This window comes from Acomys russatus, chromosome 4, assembly GCF_903995435.1.
Source record: "Acomys russatus chromosome 4, mAcoRus1.1, whole genome shotgun sequence".
In the NCBI taxonomy this organism is placed as follows: Eukaryota; Metazoa; Chordata; class Mammalia; order Rodentia; family Muridae; genus Acomys; species Acomys russatus.
In genome coordinates this window covers 63086853-63110224 of record NC_067140.1, presented here as the reverse complement: position 1 = coordinate 63110224, position 23372 = coordinate 63086853, and the positions used below count along the sequence as shown (strand labels likewise).

General features: G+C 41.6%; 1 protein-coding gene across 2 annotated transcripts in view; it reads right to left on the bottom strand.

The window, feature by feature from the left end:
- Positions 1-23372, bottom strand: part of Ap4e1 (adaptor related protein complex 4 subunit epsilon 1) — a 67017-nt gene that overhangs the window by 34312 nt on the left and 9333 nt on the right. The window contains exons 4-8 of one of the 2 annotated variants that reach the window (XM_051144562.1): positions 19442-19515; positions 12841-12962; positions 8500-8659; positions 6729-6895; positions 501-574 (exon numbers count right to left, since the gene is read on the bottom strand). In XM_051144562.1, coding sequence (XP_051000519.1) covers positions 501-574; positions 6729-6895; positions 8500-8659; positions 12841-12962; positions 19442-19515 — 597 coding nt within the window. The remainder of the gene's footprint in view (positions 1-500; positions 575-6728; positions 6896-8499; positions 8660-12840; positions 12963-19441; positions 19516-23372) is intronic. The other variant, XM_051144563.1, reaches the window with a different exon arrangement.

Genomic DNA, 23372 nt, shown 5'->3' with positions numbered 1-23372 from the left:
CCTAGGGAAGACCCAGTCTCAGAAGGCAGGATGAACAGCTCCTGAGGAGCAGCACCCAGAACTGGTCTGGCTTCCACAGGAATGTGCATGGACACACAGGTGCATGGACACACAGGTGCATGGACACACAGGTGCATGGACACACAGGTGCATGGACACACAGGTGCATGGGCACACAGGTGCACGGGCACACACACATGGACACACAGGTGCATGGACACACAGGTGCATGGACACACACACATGGACACACAGGTGCATGGACACACAGGTGCATAGACACACACACACACACACACACACTTACATATCTATACTCATACGCACAACGCCACAATTCCAAATTATTACTATTTTCAGTGCTTACATTAACCTGAAGAACTATCTTAAAATTAATGCATAAAAATTTCTTTGGAATTTATTGTAATCTAACATAGATTTAGGTCTGACACTGAAAAGCACTATTAGTCATTAGGAAAACAAGTTCATGTTTTACCTACCATAAGTGACATTGTGATTTAACTCGGCTCTTCGTAAGGATTCATCAAGAACATCATACATTAATTCACTTGTCCTGTTTAAGAGATATTATATTTGCGGGAGAATTACAGTATTCTAACCCAACAAAACAGTTTTTCAAACTTCTCTCTCTTTAAACCTGAGGATCTACAGAAGACAAGTGGAAAAAATTCATTTTACAGTAAAGTTATGCAAAATTTCACATCAAAAGAACTCATTTGGTCTTTTCATGAGATAAACTTCCTATTTTACCAAAAGGGACTAATTTAGCCAATGAGGAGACACACAGGGCAATCAACACTGTCCTGGCCTGTTCCTAGTTTACAAACCAGATCGTTATTTGATTGAGCATGCCCTCTTATAATTTTATTTACAACAAAATATTTCCGTTTTCAGTTACAGTATTAATATTTCATATGTATTGTTTGAGATGTATATTATTGTTTATCAACTGCCTTGGTGTTATAAAAATATTCAAATTCTAGTCTTTTTCTAAAGAGCAACTAGGTTTTTTTCTAAGAAAAATTTAATTTCCAGTTATATTAAGAATAAACAAACAATCATGTTTTATGGTCACTGGTTATAGTGACAGTTAATTGGGTTGAAGCAGATACTTTTAAAAATTAAAAAATCAAAGATGGGTGGTAGTGGTACACACCTTTAATCCCAGACCTTGGGAAGCAGAGGCATGTGGATCTGAGTTTGAGGCCAGCCCGGTCTACAGAGTGAGTTTCGGGACAGCCAGGGCTACACAGAGAGAAACCTTGTCTCAAAGAAACAAAAACAAAAAACAAAACAACAACAACAAAAAACAGAAGTTAATTCAAAGTAGATGTATTTTCATTTTCTCTAGACAGAAGTATAAATATACAATGAGACTCCAGGATAACACTCTAAAATTTGTCATTTTACTGTGTATTTCTTTCACTACAGCAGGTACTACCAATCCTTCTACAAAACTCAATAATACTACACCTAGATTATAGTGTGGTATCTCAATTTTACAAGTCACGGTCTGGTCAAAGAGGCAAAAACCTCATGAAATATGAAACATTTATGGACATGGTTGAGCTACACATTAATAACCTAACATGCATAATGATAGAAAATAATCAAATAATAGATACAAAACATTTTCCTAAGAAAAAATTTTAATCAAATATTTTATAATCATGTTATGAAGTAAACATTTTTATGTTGCCACATTAAGCTCATAAGTGTCATATGAATTATAAATATTTAAAAATCCATTTTAATTTATTTTGTGTGTATGGGTGTTTGATTTTCTTGAATGTCTGTGTACCACATGCATGCCTGGTGCCAGAAGAGGGTGTTGGAGCTACAGACAACAACTGTGAGCTACCACAAGGGTGCTGAGATCAAATTTGGGTCTTCTGTAAGAATAACAAGTGCTCTCAACCTTTCAGCAATCTCTCCAGTCCCATGAACTGTAAGATTTATTAGCAGAGAATGTTATTATAGCTTGCTCAGCAAAGGAGAAAACATTCTAATTTTCTATAAGAGTTTTAGATTCTACATATTTATTTAATTCACCTAGTTACCATTTGACTGAGCTACCTGAAGGTAAAGAGTATCTTCCTCATCTTTTTATATATTTTCCAAATTCATCTATGAAGATGGTAGAAATAAAATTGGTAAATTTGCTAAACATCCTTGAAGTTACTTCCTCACAACACACAACGACAAAGGTCTTTTTTGGATCAGTAAGTTATAATACAGTAACATGAAATTACTAAGTTTCAGGCAGAATTCCAATAACCTTGAACTAGTGCTCTATGGTATCATAGGACAGAATTCTATAAGCTCAGTTAGAACTGGTGAGGACCTAGAGAGGAGGATGCTGACAAGGCACTTTAAGAGCAACACACTGACGGATGGTCCCTTTGGAAGGCTAAGAATCAAAGCACAGATGTACCCACTGTATAACGTCAGTGCCAGAACACTGACTAGCAAGTATTTTCTTAGGACAGAATGATCTTTGTTCTCAAACATACTAAATGTAGTTAGACTTGCTCTCAAATACTTCAGCAAACACTTTAAAAACAAAAATAGTATATAAACTGGGTAGTCCTGGCAGTCCAGGAGCTCAGGGTGGAAGCAGGATGATCAGAAGTTCAAGGTCACCCTTGGCTACACAGTGAGCTCGAGGCAGTCTGGACTCCACAAGGCAATCATTTAAAAAGTATAAGACACATGTGAACAGATGGTGCAGCAATACGAACTTATGCACTGCAGGGGTTTCAATGGGAACAGCCACCAAGGGCTCACATACTTGAATACTTGCTCTCCAGTTGGTGGAACTGTTTGGAAAGATTATGAGGTGTCACCTTGTTGGAGGAGGTGTCTCTGGGGTTAACCCCCCAGTTAACCCCCTCTCTGCCTCATGTTTGTGAATCAGATGTAATCTCTCAGTACCATTCTCACCTGCCTGATGCCATGATGGTAACAGACTCTACTAACCTTTGGGACTGTGAACTCCAAAATGCAATGTTTGCATTTATAAGTTGCCTTCGCATTGGTGTTTTGTCACAGCAACAGAAAAATAAGTAAGACAGAAAGTGGTACCTGAGAGTGAGCTATTGCTCTGACGAGCCTGACCATGCTGGCCTTTTTTCTTTTTCTGAGATATGTGGAAGACTTTGGGACTTTTGACTAGGAAAGCTGCTCAACATTATACTAAGCGGGGCTTACTGGGCCATCCTGCTAGAGCTTGGAAGACATGGTGCTGAGAGCAATGTGGACTGTGGAGACCCAGCGCAAAGGGGTCAGATGGGAACAGTGTTAGCGACTGCGTTAGAGACCGTGCCTGTGATATTCTGGCAAAAAATGTGGCTGGTTTCTGCCCTTGTCCTAGGAATGTGCCTGAGAGGGGCATGGTGGCGCACGCTCTTAACCCCAGCACTCAGGAGGCACAGGCAGGTGGATCTCTGTGAGTTTGAGGCCAGTCTAGTCTACAAAGAGTCTAGACCAACCAACCAAGGCTACACAGAGAAACCCTGTCTCAAAAAACAAAAACAAAACAAAATAAAACAAAAAAAGGAGCAAGCCAGGAAGCAGCACTCCTCCATGACCTCTGCATCAGCTCCTGCCTCGGGGTTCCTGCCCTGATTTGAGCCCCCACCCTAACTGCTTTTTATGATAAGCTGTTATAGGAAAGTGTAAATGAAATAAATCCTTTCCTCCACAAGCTGCTTTTGGTCACAGTTTTATCACAGTAAGAGAAAGCCTAACTATGACATGTACAATTTTTGGAATAGAAAACGTCTATTATTTTGAAAAGCATGACAAAAACTGTGCACAGACACCAATCTCCAAGCGGAGCAAGAGTTGGCAAAGGACAGCTCTAGGCCTGATACAGCCGGAAAGCTGTTTCTAGTTTGCTTGGTTTTCTTTTCAGTATTAAGAAATTAAAAAAGAAAAAGAAAAAGAAAAGAAAGAAATTAGCATTTGGGACTAGAGAGAAGACTCAGTGATTAAGCATGCTGACTGCTCTTCTAGAAGACCTAAGTTCAATTCCCTGCATCCAGTTGCTCAGAACCACCTGTAACTCCAGTATAGGGGACCCTGACTCCTTTTCTGGCTCCTGTGGGCACCAGGCACACACGTAGTGCTTAGACATGTATGCAGGCAAAACACCCATACACATAAGATATTTTTAGTTAAAAAAAGCCCTACCATTTAATTGAAGCCTTAATAGGACAACACAATTAGTACAAGAATATACATGATGAGTAAGATGTAAAACATTTCAAATAATACAGCATTTTCTCTACTTATCCCAAACCACAGTCCTTACTACGACCAATGTCCACCGGCCTCGCTACAACAGAATTTGATGGCATCAGGACATGAATGACTGTGGATTTTTTTTCTTCTCGATACCTGTGTGTCTTATTCCTTTTATGATGGAAAACTGTTCTCTCTTTGTTGTTTACATTAAGTTTATTCTAAATTTGTACTATGGAAACACTTAAAATTTTAAAGATATACAAAAGCGTAGTGTCAGTCCACGCTCTCATTACATCACTTCCACAGGTGAGTAATGGACGACTCTATCTGCTTCTTACATGTAGAGATTATTTTTGAAGTAAATTCTAGAAGAGCATAGCCTTAAGAATAAATGTTTATAAATATTTTAAAATCAAGTACATTTATACAAGAGATGTAGATATTCACTCTGTCTCTTTTGTAATATATATACACATACATATATACAGTCACAATTCCTTAAAGTCCAATTTGTGCTCAAATTATCAGTTACAGCATAGATTTTTCCTTAGAAATCAGGATCCAAATAAGACCCATTCCTTCTTTTACACTTATTTGCCTGTTTTGTGTGTCTATGCGAGTATGATGTGTGTGTGGGCACAAAAGCCGTGGCACCCATGTGGAGGTCAGAGAACAACTGACAAAGCCAGTTCTGAGCCAGGCGTGGTGGCGCACACCTTTAATCCCAGCACTCGGGAGGGAGGCAGAGGCAGGCTGATCGCTGTGAGTTCAAGGCCAGCCTGGTCTACAAAGTGAGTCCAGGACAGCCAAGGCTACGCAGAGAAACCCTGTCTCGAAAGAAAACAAAAAACAAAAATAAAACAAACAAACAAACAAAAAGCCCCAAAACAAAGTCCACTCTGCCCTGCCACCATGTGGGTCCCAGGGACTGAACTCAGGTCACCAGGCTTGACAAGAAACACTCTTTCCTTCTCAGCATCATGCCAGCCCAGGACCCATACATTTTAATTGGTTGCTAATGCTTTTAAATTTCTTTAATCTACATATTCTTACTTTTCTTTCTCTGTTTATTAAATAGTTACGGGCCATATGTGTTTCTTCTTTTTTAAATTTTTAAAAGAAAATTTATTTATTTATTAAGTATACTGTGTTTTGCCTGAATGTCATGTCTGCATGCTAGAAAAGGGCACCAGATCTCATTATAGATAGTTATGAGCCACCATGTGGTTGCTGGGAATTTAACTCAGGACCTTTGGAAGAGCAGGCAGTGCTGTTAACCTCTGAGCCATCTCTCCAGTCCCTCTTCTTTTTTCATTAGTTTATTTATTTTGATTTTTTGAGACAGTGTTTTCAGTGTAGCCTTGGCTGTCCTGGACTCACTTTGTAGACCAGGCTGGCCTTGAACTCACAGCAATCGGCCTGCCTTTGCCTCCTGAGTGCTGGGATTAAAGGTGTGTACCACCATGCCCGGCTTTTTAATTTATTTATATTTTATGTACATTGGTGTTTTGCCTGCATGTATGTCTGTGTGAGGGTGTTGAATCACTTGGAACTGAAGTTACAGAAAGTTGTAATTTGACAAGTGGGTGCTGGGAATTGAACCTGGGTCCTTTGGAAGAGCAGCCAGAGCTCTTAACCATTGAGCCATCTCTCCAGTCCTATTCTTACTTTTCAGTTTTCTCTTCCATCTAATCATTGATGAAAGTCATCTGTCTGCTATTCTCTACAGCCTGTGTCTTGGAGTTAACACCATTAGTATATCCCTCTTCGTGTCCTATCAAACTAACTAACGCTAGGAAAGACTGTGAATTTAATTAAATTTCAGCACAGGTGCTTCTAAGAGACAATCTCTGTCTTTGCTTTGTTGTTTGCTAAAATAGATAATGAATATTATATTTTATGGTTTCCTTTTTGTGACTTTCATGTTATTAGCATCTACTACTAATGGGCTTCATACTGGCACTTTCATAATATACATAATGTGTTTTAGTCATACCCCTCTTTATGACTGCAAGTTATGAATCGCTTTTATATGTTAAAAATAATATCTATTGAAATGTTCAGATCATCTGAAATTCAGGCATTAATGTTTATCAAACTTTTTTCTTCTCGAACACAGCCTCCTTCATTAAACTGTGTTTTCTATGGTTATTTTCAGTCTTTTACAGAGTTCTGTAGCTGCAGCAGACAGCATGTGACCCACACCAGGTGAAGTGTTTATTATCTGGCTCACCCTCTATTCCAGTGATTAAGCAAGTACATTTCACAAAGAGAAAATATGGGTAAGCTAGCAATGCCCCAGTAAATGGAAGGAATCTGTGTTCACACATCGGTTATTTACTTCCACCAGTAAGGCAGGAAGTGCTGAAAAATTTTTGGAAGGTTTTTGCTGAAGCTTCTTGGTGACTAACCTAGGCTGTATGACATGTGTGGTCAGCCGGTGACTCGGCAGGGCTTACCTTTGATCGTCTTTTCCCAGCAGCCCCAGGATTCTCAGGAGCTGGATCTGCAGCCACGGTGCTGGCACACTGTGGTAACTGAACTCAACCGGGAGCTTTCCTCCCACCACTTGCTTTAAAATTGTTACAAAACTCTCAGTCAGTTCTTTATAGCCGGAAGAATTTTCCTAAATTTAAAAAAAAAAAAATCTGTTAATAATGTCTTTTCTTTTCTTTCTTTTTTGAAACATGGTCTCATATAATCTAGGGCTAACCTTAAATTTGCTGTGTAGCCAACTTATTCTTTTATATCCATATATATGTTTATATGTTTTATAATTTCATACAGAAATACTGCATTTATATCATTTCCACTCCTTCCTCTTACCAGCTCCACCCACGTCCTTCCCCCACTCTCTGAGATTCATGACTTCTTTTTTAATTATTATTATTATCATAAATGCACATAAATACATATAAAAACAATCTGCTGAGTCCATTTAAAGTTGCTCATTTGTATATATGCTTAAGCTGACCACTTGGTATTGCCTGGGTAGCTTACCAGGGCCTCATCACTGGAGAAGACTAGCCCCCGGCCCCAGCAGCCATTCATTGCCTGTAGCTCTTCCTTTGGGGAGAGGGGGCCTTATGAGACTTCTCCCACCCACTGCTGTCACTGCTCAGATTTTTAGGTGACCAAATTGTTGAGATTTCATGAGTGCTGCTCTCTGTCACAGGAGACACTATGTTACAGCAGATGCCCTAGTCCTCTGTTTCTTATAATCTTGTCATCCTTCTGCAGAACGTTCCCCGAGCCTGAGGTGTGGGAGTTGTGTTGTAGATCTATCTATTGTGGTCAGGCATCACACAGTCAGTTTCCTCTACATTTTGACCAGTTGTGGACTTGAATTCCTGATCTGTTTTGCATACAACTCATTATCAACAATTTACAAAAGTTACACTTAAAAGTAAATAATAGAACTGGGCATAGTGGTGCACTCCTTTAATCCCAGCACTCCGGAGGCAGAGGCAGGTGGATCACTGTGAGCTCAAGGCCAGCCTGGTCTAGGTCTACAAAATGAGTCCAGGACAGCCAAGGCTACACAGAGAAGCCCTGTCTCAACTCTCCCCCAAAACCGCCCCCCCACAAAAAACAAAAGTAAATAATAGCATAAAATATATTTATATGTGTAAATATAGTACATATGTTTGTGGTATATGCACAGTGTGTACATGAGTGTGTGCCTATGCACATGCAGAGCCCCGCGGGGGATTCTGGGTGTCCTGCTCTATCACCCTGCCTTATTCTCTTGTAACAGGGTCTCTCGCTGAACGTAGAACAAGACTGTGAGGCAGCAAGATCCAGAACCCTTTGCCTCTGGCTTCCACAGCACTAGGGCAACAGGCATACACGGATGGTCATGCTAACTTTTTATATAGGCGCTAGGATCTGATCTCAGGTCTTCCTGCTGTGTAGCAAGCACTCTTACCCACTGGCCATCTCTCTAGCCCAATAATGGTATAAAATACTAATCATTTTATTGAGATATCTGAGTTTTCTTTCTTTTTTTCCCCCTGCCTTTTTGAGACAGGGTTTCCTATCCTTGGCTGTCCTGGACTCACTTTGTAGACCAAGGTGGCCTTGAACTCACACAGAGATCCACCTGCTTCTGCCTCCTGAGTGCTGGGATTAAAGGCGTGCGCCACCACGGCTGGCCCCTGAGTTTTCTATTTCCACAGTGATGTTGTTACAATGGTAACTACTGAGCACATGCTGTAATTGCCAACTTACCTTAATCATCCTAAGGTATATATGCAAAGAGGCAGCCATGACCCCAACATCTCTGTCACAGAGTGCCTTCCGAAATTTAGTATGGATATGCTGTACTTGGTTAGGGGCAATGAGGTAAAATTTGTATAATGCCAGAACTGCTTTTCTTCGTATAATCTCCCTAAGGATAAAAAATGAAATTTAAACAAGGCAACCTCGGCCACCAAGTATCTATTACTAATTATTTTATTCCAATGCAGCAAAGTAGAAAAAAAGACAAAAATCTTACTTCTTACTAAGAAGTAAGATTTCAAGAGATCCTCTTTTGGAGGGAGGGAGGGAAGATTGTTGTGTACAGATACACACTTGTGGATATGCATGTGTGTGCAAGCAGATGTACGTGTGTGTGCAAGTGGAGGCCAGCTGGGTGTCAGTATCTTCCTGTCACTCTCTACCTTCTTTTCTGAGACAGGGTCAGATCTGGCAAATCTGGAGTGTGCCTATTGAGTTTATCTAGCCTGGCTGGCCAGTAAGCCCTGGGACCCTCCCCTCCCTGTCTCTACCTCTCCAGCACTGGCATTACAGGCGCATGCTGACACAGCTTTATAAAGATGGCAGGGATCCAAACTCAGGTCTTCACAATTACACTCCAAGCACATTGGCAATTGAGCTCTCTCCTCAGTCCCTTTTAATTTATTGTTGTTTTTTGTTTTTGTTTTTGTTTTTCAGAGACAGGGTTTCTCTGTGTAGACCAGGCTGGCCTTGAACTCACACTGATCCGCCTGCCTCTGTCTCCCGAGTGTTGGGATTAAAGGTGTGCACCACCATGCCTGGCAATTATTTTCTATAATAAGTAAGTAAACTCCAAACACTGCAGGGAAGGGAAGCACAGAGGGCATATACCAATAAATAGATGCTACTCTTCTTCCTGGGACTTGTAAAGCCTCGTGATAATAAAGAGCTAAAGTGTAGACCAGTCTCATACTCCATCTGTAGCAGATTATGTCTAGCAAACATGCAGCAAAAATGAAAAGATGAGCTCATACACCCTAGTTTTTTATTTCTCTGGTTGGTTTTGATTTCATGTTTTGTTGTTGTGTTTCAGTGCTGGGGATTGAACTCAGAGAATCGTACATACCAGACAAGCAAAAGACCCAAGTTCAAATCCCAGCACCTACGGTAGGGGGCTCACAACCACTTATAACTCCAGCTCCAGGGGCATTGGCTGCCTCTGGCCTCTATGAACATCTGCCCTCATACACACACACACACACACACACACACACACACACACATGCATAAACGTAATTTTAAATTTTAAAAAAGGAAGGGGAGCTTGGTATGGTGACGTATCCTTTTAATCCCAGCACTCAAGAGGCAGAGGCAGGCCTGTTTGGGGGGGCGGGAAGGAAGGGGCTAAACATCAATATATATTAATAGCTTAACAATATGTCCACTTAGCAAAACAACAGTAAATCCTCCCATAGGGTCCATGGCCTCCTGAGCTAGGAGGTTTTGAGCAGGTTTCTGGTCCCGGGCAGGAATTCCCTAGTAAAGCAGTCCCTTTTCAAGGCTTATGGAGCCTACAAAAGAAAGGGTTTGAACTGGGTATCTACAGCAGGGAGCAACACTTTTCCCAGAAACCATAGGCTATTAGATGGCTTACTAGTCAAGAGAGCCTCCAAGGCTCCCAAACAACACAGGCCACTGCCACTGCTCTTGGTTGTCCGCCATAACTACACTGTGAGACCCCGCTGATGGAGGCAGCACACATTTCGGTTACAGAGATTTGTTTGTGGTACTATGTCCAGCTTTTTACCTGAGGGCTCAGGTCCTTGTGCTTGCACATCATACACTTTACCAACCCTACACATGCTTGGTGAACTTTTTTTTTTTTTTTTTTTAACATAAGGGTTGTTAGAGATTTGGGAGTTTTTTCTCTTATTACTTATTTTATCTGCTTTTAAAAGTATATAAACATTCAGCCGGGCGTGGTGGCGCACACCTTTAATCCCAGCACTCAGGAGGGAGAGGCAGGTGGATCACTGTGAGTTCGAGGCCAGCCTGGTCTACAAAGAGTCCAGGACAGCCAGGGCTATTACACAGAGAAACCCTGTCTCGAAAAACCAAAAACAAACAAACCCAAAACAAACAAACAAATAAACCCCAAAACCCCCCCCAAACAAAACGTATGTTAACATTCTAACATGACAGTGTATTGTACTGTAGCATATACAAATGGTAAGCTAGTCATCAAGCTGGAAGTAACTGGAAGCTTCTCCCTGGCAGTTAGTTTCCACTGTTGGTTTAGTTGGTTTTGATGTCCACTTGTCACAAATCAGAACCACCTGACTAGGAAGCTTCGCCTGAAGAAGTGTCCTATTAGTCTTTACTGATGTGGGAAGGCCCACCGAATTCTGGGCTGCACCTCCTGCTAGCAGCCCAGATCAAAAGGGTATAGCAAAAAGGACAACCACCCTGCCTTCTGCGGGCTTGGCCTCCCTTTGGACACAACTGATGTGCCCCGTTGTTGCTGCTGCTGATCCCCTTGCTGATGGCAGAACCAACATTTCCAAACTTTCATTGTGAACTAGAGACCAGGGTGATCCAGGAACCTTCTCAGCTTCCAGTGCCAGACTGGGACTGCTGAGGTGCTTTGCTTTTTGAAGTGAGAGACCACAGGTTATGTTTTCCTTTTTGTCCCACCTCCACCCTCTTCTATGAGAGAGCTACCATGGGATTGTCCTGACTGGTGAAGCACGCAGCCTCAAGGCCTAAGTAATTATGAGATTATCAACTCTTGGGTGTGATTCTGCTGTTGTTACTATTGTGAAGCTGACTTATTAAATTCTTTAATAATAATTTTATAACATGTATATATGTATTGATATATACACATACATATATATGTATATATGTGTGTATATATACATGGTTAAAAGCATGTGCTGTTCTTGCCTCTTCCTGAGGACCCAGGTTCAGTCCCCAACACCCATGTCAGTTAGCTCATAACTGCCTGTGATTCCAGCTCTAGGAGATCTAATGCCTTTGCCTCTGTGAGCACCTGCACTCATGTGCACATACCCACACACAGACATATATATGCATAGACATAAGTAAAAGAAATATTTGAAATATATGTATGTATGTATGAATGAATGTATGTATATACGCATACACCATTGGTTCTGTTCCTCTAGAGAACTCTAATACAATAGTGCTGGAAAGTGTCATGCAGGCCACTGGGGGAGAAAAGTGACCAATATTCTTGGTGACTACCTCAGAGGTAGACCTTATATGCGACAATACTGATTTGTCAAGCAAGATGTGCCAGTGCAATAGTGGCATGACTAGTACAGCGGGGACCAATCACTCTCTAATGGGATCGGAGGCCTGCTCCACAGGAGGGAATTCATGCATAATACTGTAAACCTAGTCAAAAGTCCATGTCTGGGGATCATGGGCCCTCTGAGAGAACCTACTACTATTATTTTGTTAAATGGACACATCGCCAAGCTGTCTTCTAAGTATTTGTGTTTATACCCATAAATGAGTGCTTTTTCTCAACCTTAATCAGAAAATCTTTTGCAGTGGGGCAGTGGTTAATGCAGAGACTTTTAACTGCTCAAAGTGCTGAGAAAAGTAACTGATGAGTGCTCAGCTCTAAACAGGACATCTGTATTACCAATACCATCGCCTCAAGGCTCAGGGGACATCCTGGAAAGGAGAGGAAAGAATGCAAGAGCTGGAGGGTGGGGAGGAGTCCCGAAAAGACTGCCTCCTGGAGGGTGGGGAGGAATCCCGAAAAGCCTGCCTTCTGGAGGGTGGGGAGGAGTACGGAAAAGCCTGCCTTCTGGAGGGTGGGGAGGAGTACGGAAAAGCCTGCCTTCTGGCCATGACGTGGTCACCACCTTATGAACTCACTGGAGCTGTGCTTACCTACATAAAACCCGCACAAAACGAAGCCAGGGAATATTCCAGCATGAACAGTAGGGAGGCTCAAATGGTCCAGCCCTACCTATTGGCAGTTGACGACTGTTGGAGAAATGGGAGTCATTGTTCTCTGGGACAGGCTCCTGTTAGTTGCTCATGTTTGGTGGATGGTTCAACACCCGCATATATGGGCAGCACTGACTGGACTCAGAAGGTTGTTGTTATTATTATTAGAAGGGGGAAAAGACATGAAGGTGAAGAAGATGTGTTGGGAAGGGTCTAGGGAGCTAGAGGTGGATATGATTGAGCTACATTATACAGATGTATGGAATTGTGAAAGAATAAATAAAATATACACATAAATATACTATATCTATTTAAAATAGATATAGTATAGACATCTGATCTATGTCAAAATAATTTACTTACTTAGAATGTTGAAGTTTATCTTCTATTAATGGAAGAACAGCTGGAATCATTTCTCGAGGGAAAATCTGGCTGACAACAGTGAGTGCCATACACACTTCTACCAGATTTGTGCTCTGCAGGTCCTGCCATAAGTAAGCAAAGAAGACAGTCTGCACAAACTTAAAGAAGAGATGACAAACTCAGCATCATAACAACCCTGCTTACTTAGTCATTTCCCCTAGCTTTATAATCAACTTACACAGTCATACCTGCCTCTGCACCTATGAAACACTTCCCACTTTAACAGAGTCAAAGGCAACTGACCAGCTACAGGCCAAACAGTCTCCTTTGTCATAACCCTTAAACTTTCCCAGACTAATAAAACAACTTCATGAACTTTTCTAGTAAATATAAATGGAGCTTTAGAATTTATACAATACAATAAAAAGTATGTGCTCATACATACTTAAATATGCATATAGTCTGTAAAGTGAGTAAATATATTTTTGAAAGAAAGGCTGGTAAGGTGGCTCAGTGCGTAAAAAAAAGTTCACTAAGCAAACCTGACAAATTTAATCTCCAGAGCCCACAAAGAAAGCCAGAGATGTGGCAAGCATCTATATAACACCAGTACTGTGGTAAAATGGGGTGCTGAGATAGAAATGCCCAGAAGCTCACAGGCCAGCTCGCCTGGAGTCTGCAGGTGACAGGAAGACAAGACCCTGCCTCAGCAACATAGGAGAGAACTGACTCCTAGAGGCTGTTCTTCGACTTCCACATATATGCTCTAGCAAGTGTGTATGTGCACACATGTACATGCACACACTAATCAATTAAATGATTTTTTAAAAACTTTGACAGGGGTTGGGGAGATGGTTTGGTGAGTTCTCCAGCACCCATGTAAAAGCCATGCACGTTATCCCAGTTCTGGGAGGAGGACACAGGGAATCCCCAGAGTTCACCGGTTGGCCAGTCTCGCCAGATTAATGAACTCCATATCTACTGGACACTATGAGAAGATAAAATCTTCCACATCAAAAGTATAGAAAATTGTATTCAATACAATTAGAGCAGAAAATTTCCCAAATACAAAAAAAAAAAAAAAAGAAAAAAAGAAAAAGAAAAAAAAGAAAAAAAAGAAAAAGAAAAAGAAAAAGAAAAAAGGACTGCCCATCCAACTATAGGAGGCATTTAGGATACTAAACAAATGAGACCAGAAAAGAACCTCTTGATTTCATCTTACACCTCAAACTCAAAATATGCAGAAGAAGGCATACTGAATGCCATAAGAAACACTGTGGTGGTTTGGGTGGTAATGACCGCCATAGGCTTATATATTTGAATGGTTGGTCTCCACTTGGTGAAACTGTTGGGGAAGGATTAAAAGATGTGGCCTTGTTGAAAGAGGTGTGTCACTGGGGCTGGGCTGTGAGGTTTCAAAAGCCCACATCATTCCCAGTGCACTTTTTGCCCCTTGGTTGTACATCAAGATGTGAGCTCTCAGCTGTTCCTGCCACCATGTCTTTGTTCTGCCATCATGGACTCTAATCCTCTGAAACCATAGCCCAGTTAAATGCTTTCTTCATAAGTTGCGTTGGTTGTGGTGTTTTATCACAGCAATGGAAAAGTAACAGACAAACACCAAGTCATAGGTAAGAGTAGGCTCATTAAGAGAACAATAATTTTCTAGCTGTCATGGTGGTGCACGCCTTTAATCCCAGCACTCGGGAGGCAGAGGCAGATGGATTGCTGTGAGTTCAAGGCCAGCCTGGTCTACAGAGCGAGTCCAGGATAGCCAGGGCCACACAGAGAGACCCTGTCTCGAAAAAACAAACAAACAAACAAAAAGAACAGTAATTTTTAACAAAAACTTTTGAAGACTGCAGGACTTGGAGCTGTATTTCAAGCTCTGAAAGATCAGTGCTAGGCAACCACATGCAGCAAGGCCGGTGGGGGGGGGGGGGGGCGGCGAAAGCAGCTTTCCTGCAACAGAAACAGGCTAATGGTGACTACTTGTAATTGGTAAACACTGTAATAATGAGCAACAGTTGAATGCCCAGCCATACATGGAACATCTACATGACCTCTGCAAGGCTCAGAGAACATCATGAGGAAGGGGCAGAAAGAGTCTAAGAGCCAGGGGGAAGTTGGGAAGGAGTATGAAAAGCTAACTTCCAGCCATGACATATACTCTTGAGCCACAGAATCTGCACAAGAAGAAGAAGAGGGCGGGGGGGGGGGGGAATCTACACAAGATTGACTGGGCCATCAACACCCTGCTCTAGAAGAGAGATGAGCTCATGGGACTCCAGCCCTCCATGAGGATGTATATGCCGTTGTCTGATGGAGGCAGGGTAAACATTTTCTTCTGCAGTGTAGCCACCAGTAAGGTGCTCCTGTTAATATGCCTTTACCTACTCTCCTGTAAATAGTACTAGTGAAACTCATTGGGCCATACATGAACATAGCAGGGGGACAACTGGGAGACCAAGAGGAACAGAGGTGTCAGAGGGCAAGAGAGGATCAAAGTGAGCATGGCTAAACTGCATCCTGTAAGGAATAAAGCACAGTGAAAGCCCCTGTACAAATAATACACGTAATTTTAAAGAGCTTTTAGAAAAGGCTGAAGGAATCAAAAAAACCACTGAATCAATTCTGTAGAAGATACATGAAGAAATTCTTCAGACTGCAAAGAAAAATGAAGCCTGGGAAAAATAAACTACACCAAAAAAATTAGTTAAGTAAATGAAGATCAAGAAAACACCCAGTACTACAAAATTAATATACACCTTACAATAATAACTCTGCATTACCAATTGCCTCGACTCACCAATCAAAAGACAGAGAATGCTATACTGTATTAAAAACAAAGCAAACATGCACCTCACACTCAAAGACAGACTCAGCCTTAGGGCAAAAAGGATGGAAAAGGGTATCCAAGGAAATGGAATAAGAAGCCAACAGGTGTTAATATTCTACTAGCTGATGAAACAGAACTTAAGCCAAAGTTAGTCAGAAGAGTTGAGGAAGGGAACAACCTTGCTCAGCACGTAGAAGCATACGCTTCAGGAGCCTGACCGCCTTAGCTCAATCCCTGGAACTCACAGTGGAAGGAGGGAACCAAAGTTGGCCTTCGACCTTCACATGGCACACACTCTGCACACATACAATAATAATAATGATGATGATGATAATGATAATAAATTGGATTTAATTTTTTTATATCAGAGAAAGTACAAGCAAATAATATAAAAATGTACCTTAGGGTGTCAGTAAACAAGAACAGCCAAATCTAAAACCAGTAGGTAGAAAAAAACTAGATCAGAGCAGAAATGAAGAAAAACAAAGAATCAATGGAATATCTGGTTCTCTGAAAGGATAAATGAGATCAACCCTTAGGCAAAACAACCAAAGAGAAGGTGGACCCAAAATAATAAAATTACAGCTGAAAAGGGAGACATTTCAACAGACAACAATAAAATTCAGAATAGAACATTCTTTTATTTTTGGTTGTGAGCCTAGCGTTTAACAGCTGAGCCATCTCTCCAGGCCAATTTTTTAAAAACATGCATTACGCTACTTTAGGAAATCTAAAATAAATTAATTTCCAGATCCACATGACCCACCAAAATCAAACCAACATGAGATAATTTAAATATAACTACAACAGGAACAGGACTGAAGCAATAATAAATAAAATCCCCACTGAAACCATCCAGGCCCTGAAGGCTTCACAGAGCAGATGAACTTTAAAGACTAAGTAAGGCCAAAGTCTCTCAATCATTCCATAAAAAAAGAAAAGTAGGGACACTACCAAACACTCTCTATGAAACCTAGTCAGGAAACAAAAAGAAACTAAAGACTAATTCCTCTGATGAACACAAATGTCAAAATCCTCAATAAAATGCTTGCAAACTGCCAGGTATGACGGAGCACACCTTTAATCCCAGCACTCAGGTCGGAAAATCAGGCAGAACTCTGTGACCAGGCCAGCCAGGGAAATATAGTGAGACATTGTCTAAAAACAGACAAACAACCAAAACAACACACCAAATTCAATAACAAATCAAGCCGGGCGTGGTGCAGCACTCGGGAGGCAGAGGCAGGCAGATCGCTCTGAGTCACAGGCCAGGCTGGTCTACAAAGCGAGTCCAGGACAGCCAGGGCTGCACAGAGAGACCCTGTCTTGAAAAATAAAACAAATCAAATCAAAAGATCATGCACCATGATCAAGTAGGTTTTATTCTAGAGGTGCAGGATGGGTCAACATGCAAATTAATACTAACACATCACATAACTAGACACAGGCAGAAACTACACGATCATCCAAATACAAAGGAAGATTCTGACAAAATCCAACCTCTCTTTATGATGAAAGTCTTGAAGAGACTAAGAATAGAAGGAACACAATACAGGCTCTATCTGGCAAACTTATGGCCAGTATTATCCTAAGTGTGGAAAAACTCAAAACAATGAGACAAGAATGGAAAATAAGGATAGAAACACACAAGGAAGAATACAGATACGATTCTATCCACAATAAAACCTTAAGACTACCAGAAAACTCTCAGCCCAATAAACACTTGCATGCTCAGCACATACTACAAACTTGTGAGAAAACGCCATAAGGCGGGCAGTGTGTGCCTACATTCCTAGCACTGGGGCGGCACGGGCAGAGGATCAGAGTTCAGGGCCATCTTCGCCTGTGAGTCTGAAGCAAGTCTGAGACACATGAGATCCTATTTCAGAAAGAACGGTAAGGGGGTAGGGGAGAATAGAAACGGTCCTTAGAACACATGCGCGCGCGTGCACGCACACACACACGGGTTAATAATAACAGTGATCTGGGGCTGCAGTTCTATTGGTAGAGTCCTTGTCTGGCATGCACAAGGCCTGGGCTCAGTCTCCACAAAGTCATAACGCAGTTGTAATGGTGCACATTGCAATCTCATCACTCAGGAGGGGCGGGGCCAGGAGGATTAGAAATCCAAGGCCAACCTTTGTATAAGGAGAACTTCTCTCAAAAAATAAACAGCCAGGAGAGATGGCCCAGTGGTTAAGAGCACTGTCCATTCTTCCAGAGGTCTGAGTTCCAATTCCCACACCATATGGTGGCTCACAATCATCTATAATGTGATCTAATGCCCTCCTCTGGCCTGCAGGTGTGCGTGTAGATAGAGCATTCATATACATAAAATATATAAATAAATCTTAAAAACAAAAAACAAAACCAGCCAGGTGAGTAGTGCACACCTATAATCTTTGCCCTCTGTAGGCAGTCTCTGTGCATCTAGAGGACTAGAGTTGGAATCCCAGTGTCTACGCCAGGCAGCCCACAACTGCTATTAACTCTAACACCAAGGAATCTGATGTATTACATACATGTAATAAAAAAAAAAAGTAAGTGTATGAAAATAAACTATCTTCTTGTAAAGCTCCTGTCACCCCCAGGCCCTTTGCTCCTTCCCTCCATTGTTCCTCTGGACTCCCTAAGCTTCACCCACTGTTTGGCTGTGGGTCTGAGCATCTGTTTTGAGACACTGCTTGGTGGAGCCTCTCAGAGCACAACTCTGCTAGGCTCCTGTCTGCAAGCACAGCAGAGCATCATTAATAGTGTCTGGGGCTGGCTCTCTCCCATGCAGTGGGTCTTGGGTTGGGCCAGGCATTGGTTGGACATTCCCTTGGTTTCTGCTTATCTTTATCCCTGCATGTCTTGTAGGCAGGGTGAATTTTGAGGGTTTTTTTTTTTTTTTTTGTGGGAGGGGGGTGGGGGGGTTGGTGTTCCCCTCCCTCCACTAGACTTGTCTAGTTAGAGGGTGTTCTCTTTAGTCTCTATAGCCCCTGCTACTACTGAGGCACCAACCAATGACCTTACATGGACTGGACCTAGGCCCCTTGGAGGGATGTGGCCAATGGGTAGTCTGGGCTTCATGTGGGTCCTCTATTGAGGGAAGGGGGGCTATCTCAGGCATGAACTCTCTGGTTGGCTTTTCAATTACTCCCCCCTGGCAGGACTGCCTTGCCAGGCTACAGAGGACGGGGATGGGGGGGGGAGGGAGTGCTTGGTCCTGATTCAAATTGATGAGCTGTGGGAGGGCCCCCCTCTTCTGAGGAGTGGGAGAAGGGAGGGAGGGAGGGAGAGTAGGATTGGAAGGTGAGGAGGATAGGGCTACCATGGAGATGTGAAATGAATAAATAAAAAATAAATTTTAAAAAAGGATGAAATTATGCCATTTACTGAAAATTGGAATCAAATGGATATCATCTAATAAAATAAAATAAAATAGAGTTGAAAAAAAAAAGTATCTTAGCCAGGTCTTAGTGGCCACTTGGGAGGCAGTGATAGGCAGATCTCTATGAGTTCGAGGCCCCCCTGGTCTACAGAGAAAGTTCCAGGACAGCCAGGGCTACACAGAAACCCTGTCTCAAAAAACTAGAAAACCAAAAAAACCAAAACCAAACAAAATGAACAAAAGAGAAACCAACCAACCAACCAATCTTTCTAAGGTAATTTTTTAAGTAAACCTATACTTTCAAAATTATTTAAGTAACTATGACTAAAGAGTCATATGACAGCAGAAATACGACTTCATATTAACCAGCGTACAATATGATACGGTACCTTTACCACTGTATTCACAAGGAGAAGCAAAAGTTCATGACTTTCATGTAGAAATAAAGAGACAGCCAAATAACCTATTAAAAAATGAAGGAAAAGTTTTCATTACTACCTACCTCCCCAAAAATTCCTATTCTAGTAAATTAAAGCCTATCCATTCCATGTTTTAAGTGTGAAACACATCACTTACAGGTAACATAAACACAAAGTGTAAAATACAAGGTTAACAAATGTCACTAAAGATTTCAGGTGTCGCCCGGTGGTGGTGGCACACGCCTTTAATCCCAGCACTTGGGAGGCAGAGGCAGGTGGATCGTTGTGAGTTCGAGGCCAGCCTGGTCTACAAAGCAAGTCCAAGACAGCCAAGGTTACACAGAGAAACCCTGTCTCGAAAAAACCAAAAAAAAAAAAAAAAAAAAAAAAGATTTCAGGTGTCCTTCATCCTGCAGATTCAGAACTGCAGATTCTACAAGATGAACACCAAATTAAAGCCCTGTGGATGACACAGATTCTAGTGCAAATCTCTGCATTATCAATCAAAATATTCTTAGAGCCAAACATACAATTATTCAAAAACCTAGTTATTGAGTTAGCACTGAGTCACTGATGATTTGCATAGTGTAGGAGCTAGCTGACTAATTATATTACTCACATCTTGTTTCTCAATGTGAAGAGCGGTGAATAACAGTTGAAGAACCAACGCCATGAGCATGGAGCCCATGCGCTTTCTGCCATGTCTTCACACTGGCAGTGGAGCCATGCGCTTTACGCCATGTCTTCATCCTGGCAGTGGTGTTTATTCATTACTATGTGACAATAACTCTATAAGCCTTGCCTCATTTAATTCTCCAAATCCTATGATGCAAGCATGATTGCTCTGCCAGTATGATGGTGAGATCAAAGGAGAGGGTAAAGTCCTGAAGTCTATAGCTATTACAAGGGGGAAGCAGGGCTCACCAGACAGAGACAGAGCCCACGTCCCCTCTGCCTTGGGCCCGCTTACCCATTCTTCTTTCTCAACCCCATTCTTCTTTCTACCCAACTCCTTTAGCCTTTTCAATACAGACATGGTGTTAGCTATCTTTCACATTACCCATGCATCTGTGTCTGGTGTACAACATGGGAAACCATTTAGAACCTTTTAGTCTCACAACCACAAAGGAGCAGCATAAAGGACTGCAATGACAGAGGACCAAAGCTATGACTCCTACATGAGAGGGAAAAGCTGACTAGGCCAGGGAGCAATTACAGCAGAGCTGCGTCTTCTTGCTCAGGACTCACCTGTCCAGCTAAAATATAACCCACACCCAAGTCACCAAGACCAAACTAGCACAAAGGTCATATTAATGAAACCTTAATTCTGTTACAACAAACATCCTGCTTTGACAGGCTGGCCTCAAACTCACAGAAATCTCCTTGCCTCTGCCTTTCAAGTGCTGTAATTAAAGACCTGTGCACCACCACAGCCAGACTTAATATTTTCTTTGTTTGTTTTTCAACGCAGGGTTTCTCTGTGTAACCTTGGATGTCCTGGATTATCTTCGTAGACCAGGCTGGCCTCGAACTCACAGTGGTCCACTTCTCTGTCTTGCAAGTACTGGATTAAAGACGTGCACCAACACACCTGGCTCAGACCCAATATTTCCAGTTATCTATTGTTTCTTAGAATTCCTGCCTATCCCAACACAGAACTCAGCCGAGCAACAAACAAGAGCAGGCTGAAGTCCCATGTTTGTGCCAAAGGAAGCTAAAACAAAAATAGCTGATGCCTTTAATGTAAGCACCGGGAGGCGGATTACTGTGAATTTGAGGCCAGCCTGGTCTACAAAAGTGAGTCCAGGATAGGCAGGACTGTTACACAGAGAAACCCTGTCTCGAAAAAGCAACCAACCAACCAACCAATTAATTAATCAATCAATAAATGGCTGCTCCAAAGCTGTCTGACTAAATTCTAGCCTGCAATATTTAAAGATATTCCACAGAACTGTATCGTGTGATCTGGTATGCATTTTCCACACAGACTCAGCAATCAGGGAAACTGAGGGTTCCATTGATACCCTTGGGCCTGACCATATGAGAACAACACTTAGACCATGGTCATGCAAGTGATTTTAACATTATAACTACTAACTTTTATGTTGGTTTCTATCCCCTCCCCCACCATGGCAGAGTCTCCAAATGAAGCAATGTAAGTTACCCACCTATACAAGTGACTGCAGTGTGTGGTATATAACGGGCATCCACTTGGATCTGTTCTGAGTCCTTAACAAAATAGCTAACACTAAGAAGGGCATCACAACAGGAACAGGACCGACTCTTACCTCCACAAATGTGTTGTGGCATGTGCATATTCACATACACAATAAAGACACTAAAATTATTTTAAATATTTAAAAAAGAAGGATATCACTATTTTATAAACTAAAAAGGGCAATATACAAAGAGAATAAAGAAAATAATTCAATGTTGAAGAAAATATTAGGAAGGAAAGAAATAGTAAAGGTAGAGAAATGAAAAGGAAAATAAGAAAGATATAGAAGAAAGCAAAGAAACATCAGATTTTGCTTGAATCTGGAATCTACCATTACCACTTCCTCCCAGGACTAAATTATAGACATTTCAAATCATTCACATCTAACACACCTCCATTTATAAGTAAAAACGATGAGGTTGCTTTTCACTTCTCCTATAATGTTCAATTATAATGTAAAAAAATTTTTCTTTTCTCTGATAGGCATGTTGGCACACGTCTTTAATCCCAGAATTACAGAGGCAGAATCAGGTAGACCTCTGTGAGCTCAAGGCCAGCCAGGGCTATATAATAAGACCCTGTCTCAAAAAGAAAGAAAAGAAACAACAACAACAAACAACAAAAACTTTAAGAAACAAACAAACAAAATAAGAAAAACACTCCAAATATAACCACTTAGAAGCTAAATGAAGATCATTAGAAAAGCTATGGAAACTCTCAGTAGGGTGGGAGCCTAGAGGCACAAAACCGCAGGCTCACACAAGCCAGGAGTGCAGGACAGTCCTAGCATTTGGGAAATGAAGGCAGGAAGATGCAAGTTCAAGATCATGGCTACATAATAAACTAGAGGCCAGTCTGGACTTCAAGAGACTCACTCCAAAACAAAAAAACCCTCAGGTTTTTCAATTCACAATCTTGGGGTTCACAGGGATCAAATGTCCTGCAACAATAAAAACAAAAAAGGAACTTTCTGCTGAAGCTTTTTAAAAAAATCAGTTTTGGGGGGCTGGAGAGATGGCTCAGAAGAGCACTGGCTGCTCTTCCACAGGTCCTGAGTTCAATTCCGAACAACCACATGGTGGCTCACAACCATCTATACTGAGATCTGATGCCCTCTTCTGGCCTGCAGGTGAACACTGTATACATAATAAATAAATAAATAAATAAAAATCAAATTTTAAGCCGGACATGATGATGTACATCTTCAATCCCAGAGGTCAGAATTTTTTTTGGGGGGGGGGTGTTTTGTTTTGTTTTTTGCTTTTGTTTTTCAAGACAGTGTTTCTCTGTGTAATAATCCTGGCTGTCCTGGGCTCACTTTGTAGACCAGGCTGGCCTGGAACTCACAGCAATCCACCCTCTGCCTCCCAAATGCTGGGATTAAAGGTGTGCACCAAGAGATCAGCCCCACTCCCACACCCTCTACCCCCGTTTTTTGAGACAGGGTTTCTCCATGTAGCCTTGGCTGTCCTAGACTCACTTTGTAGACCAGGCTGTCTTGGAACTCACAGAAAGCCACCTGCCTCTGCCTCCTGGGATTAAAGGCATGTGCCATCATGCCTGGCCCAAGAAATCAGTTTTAAAGTAAATTACCAATAAAGATTATTTTTAACAGCACAAAAAAGTTCAGGATTATAAAAAGCTTAAATTAATTTGAAAGCCAAGATATTATTAATATATGAA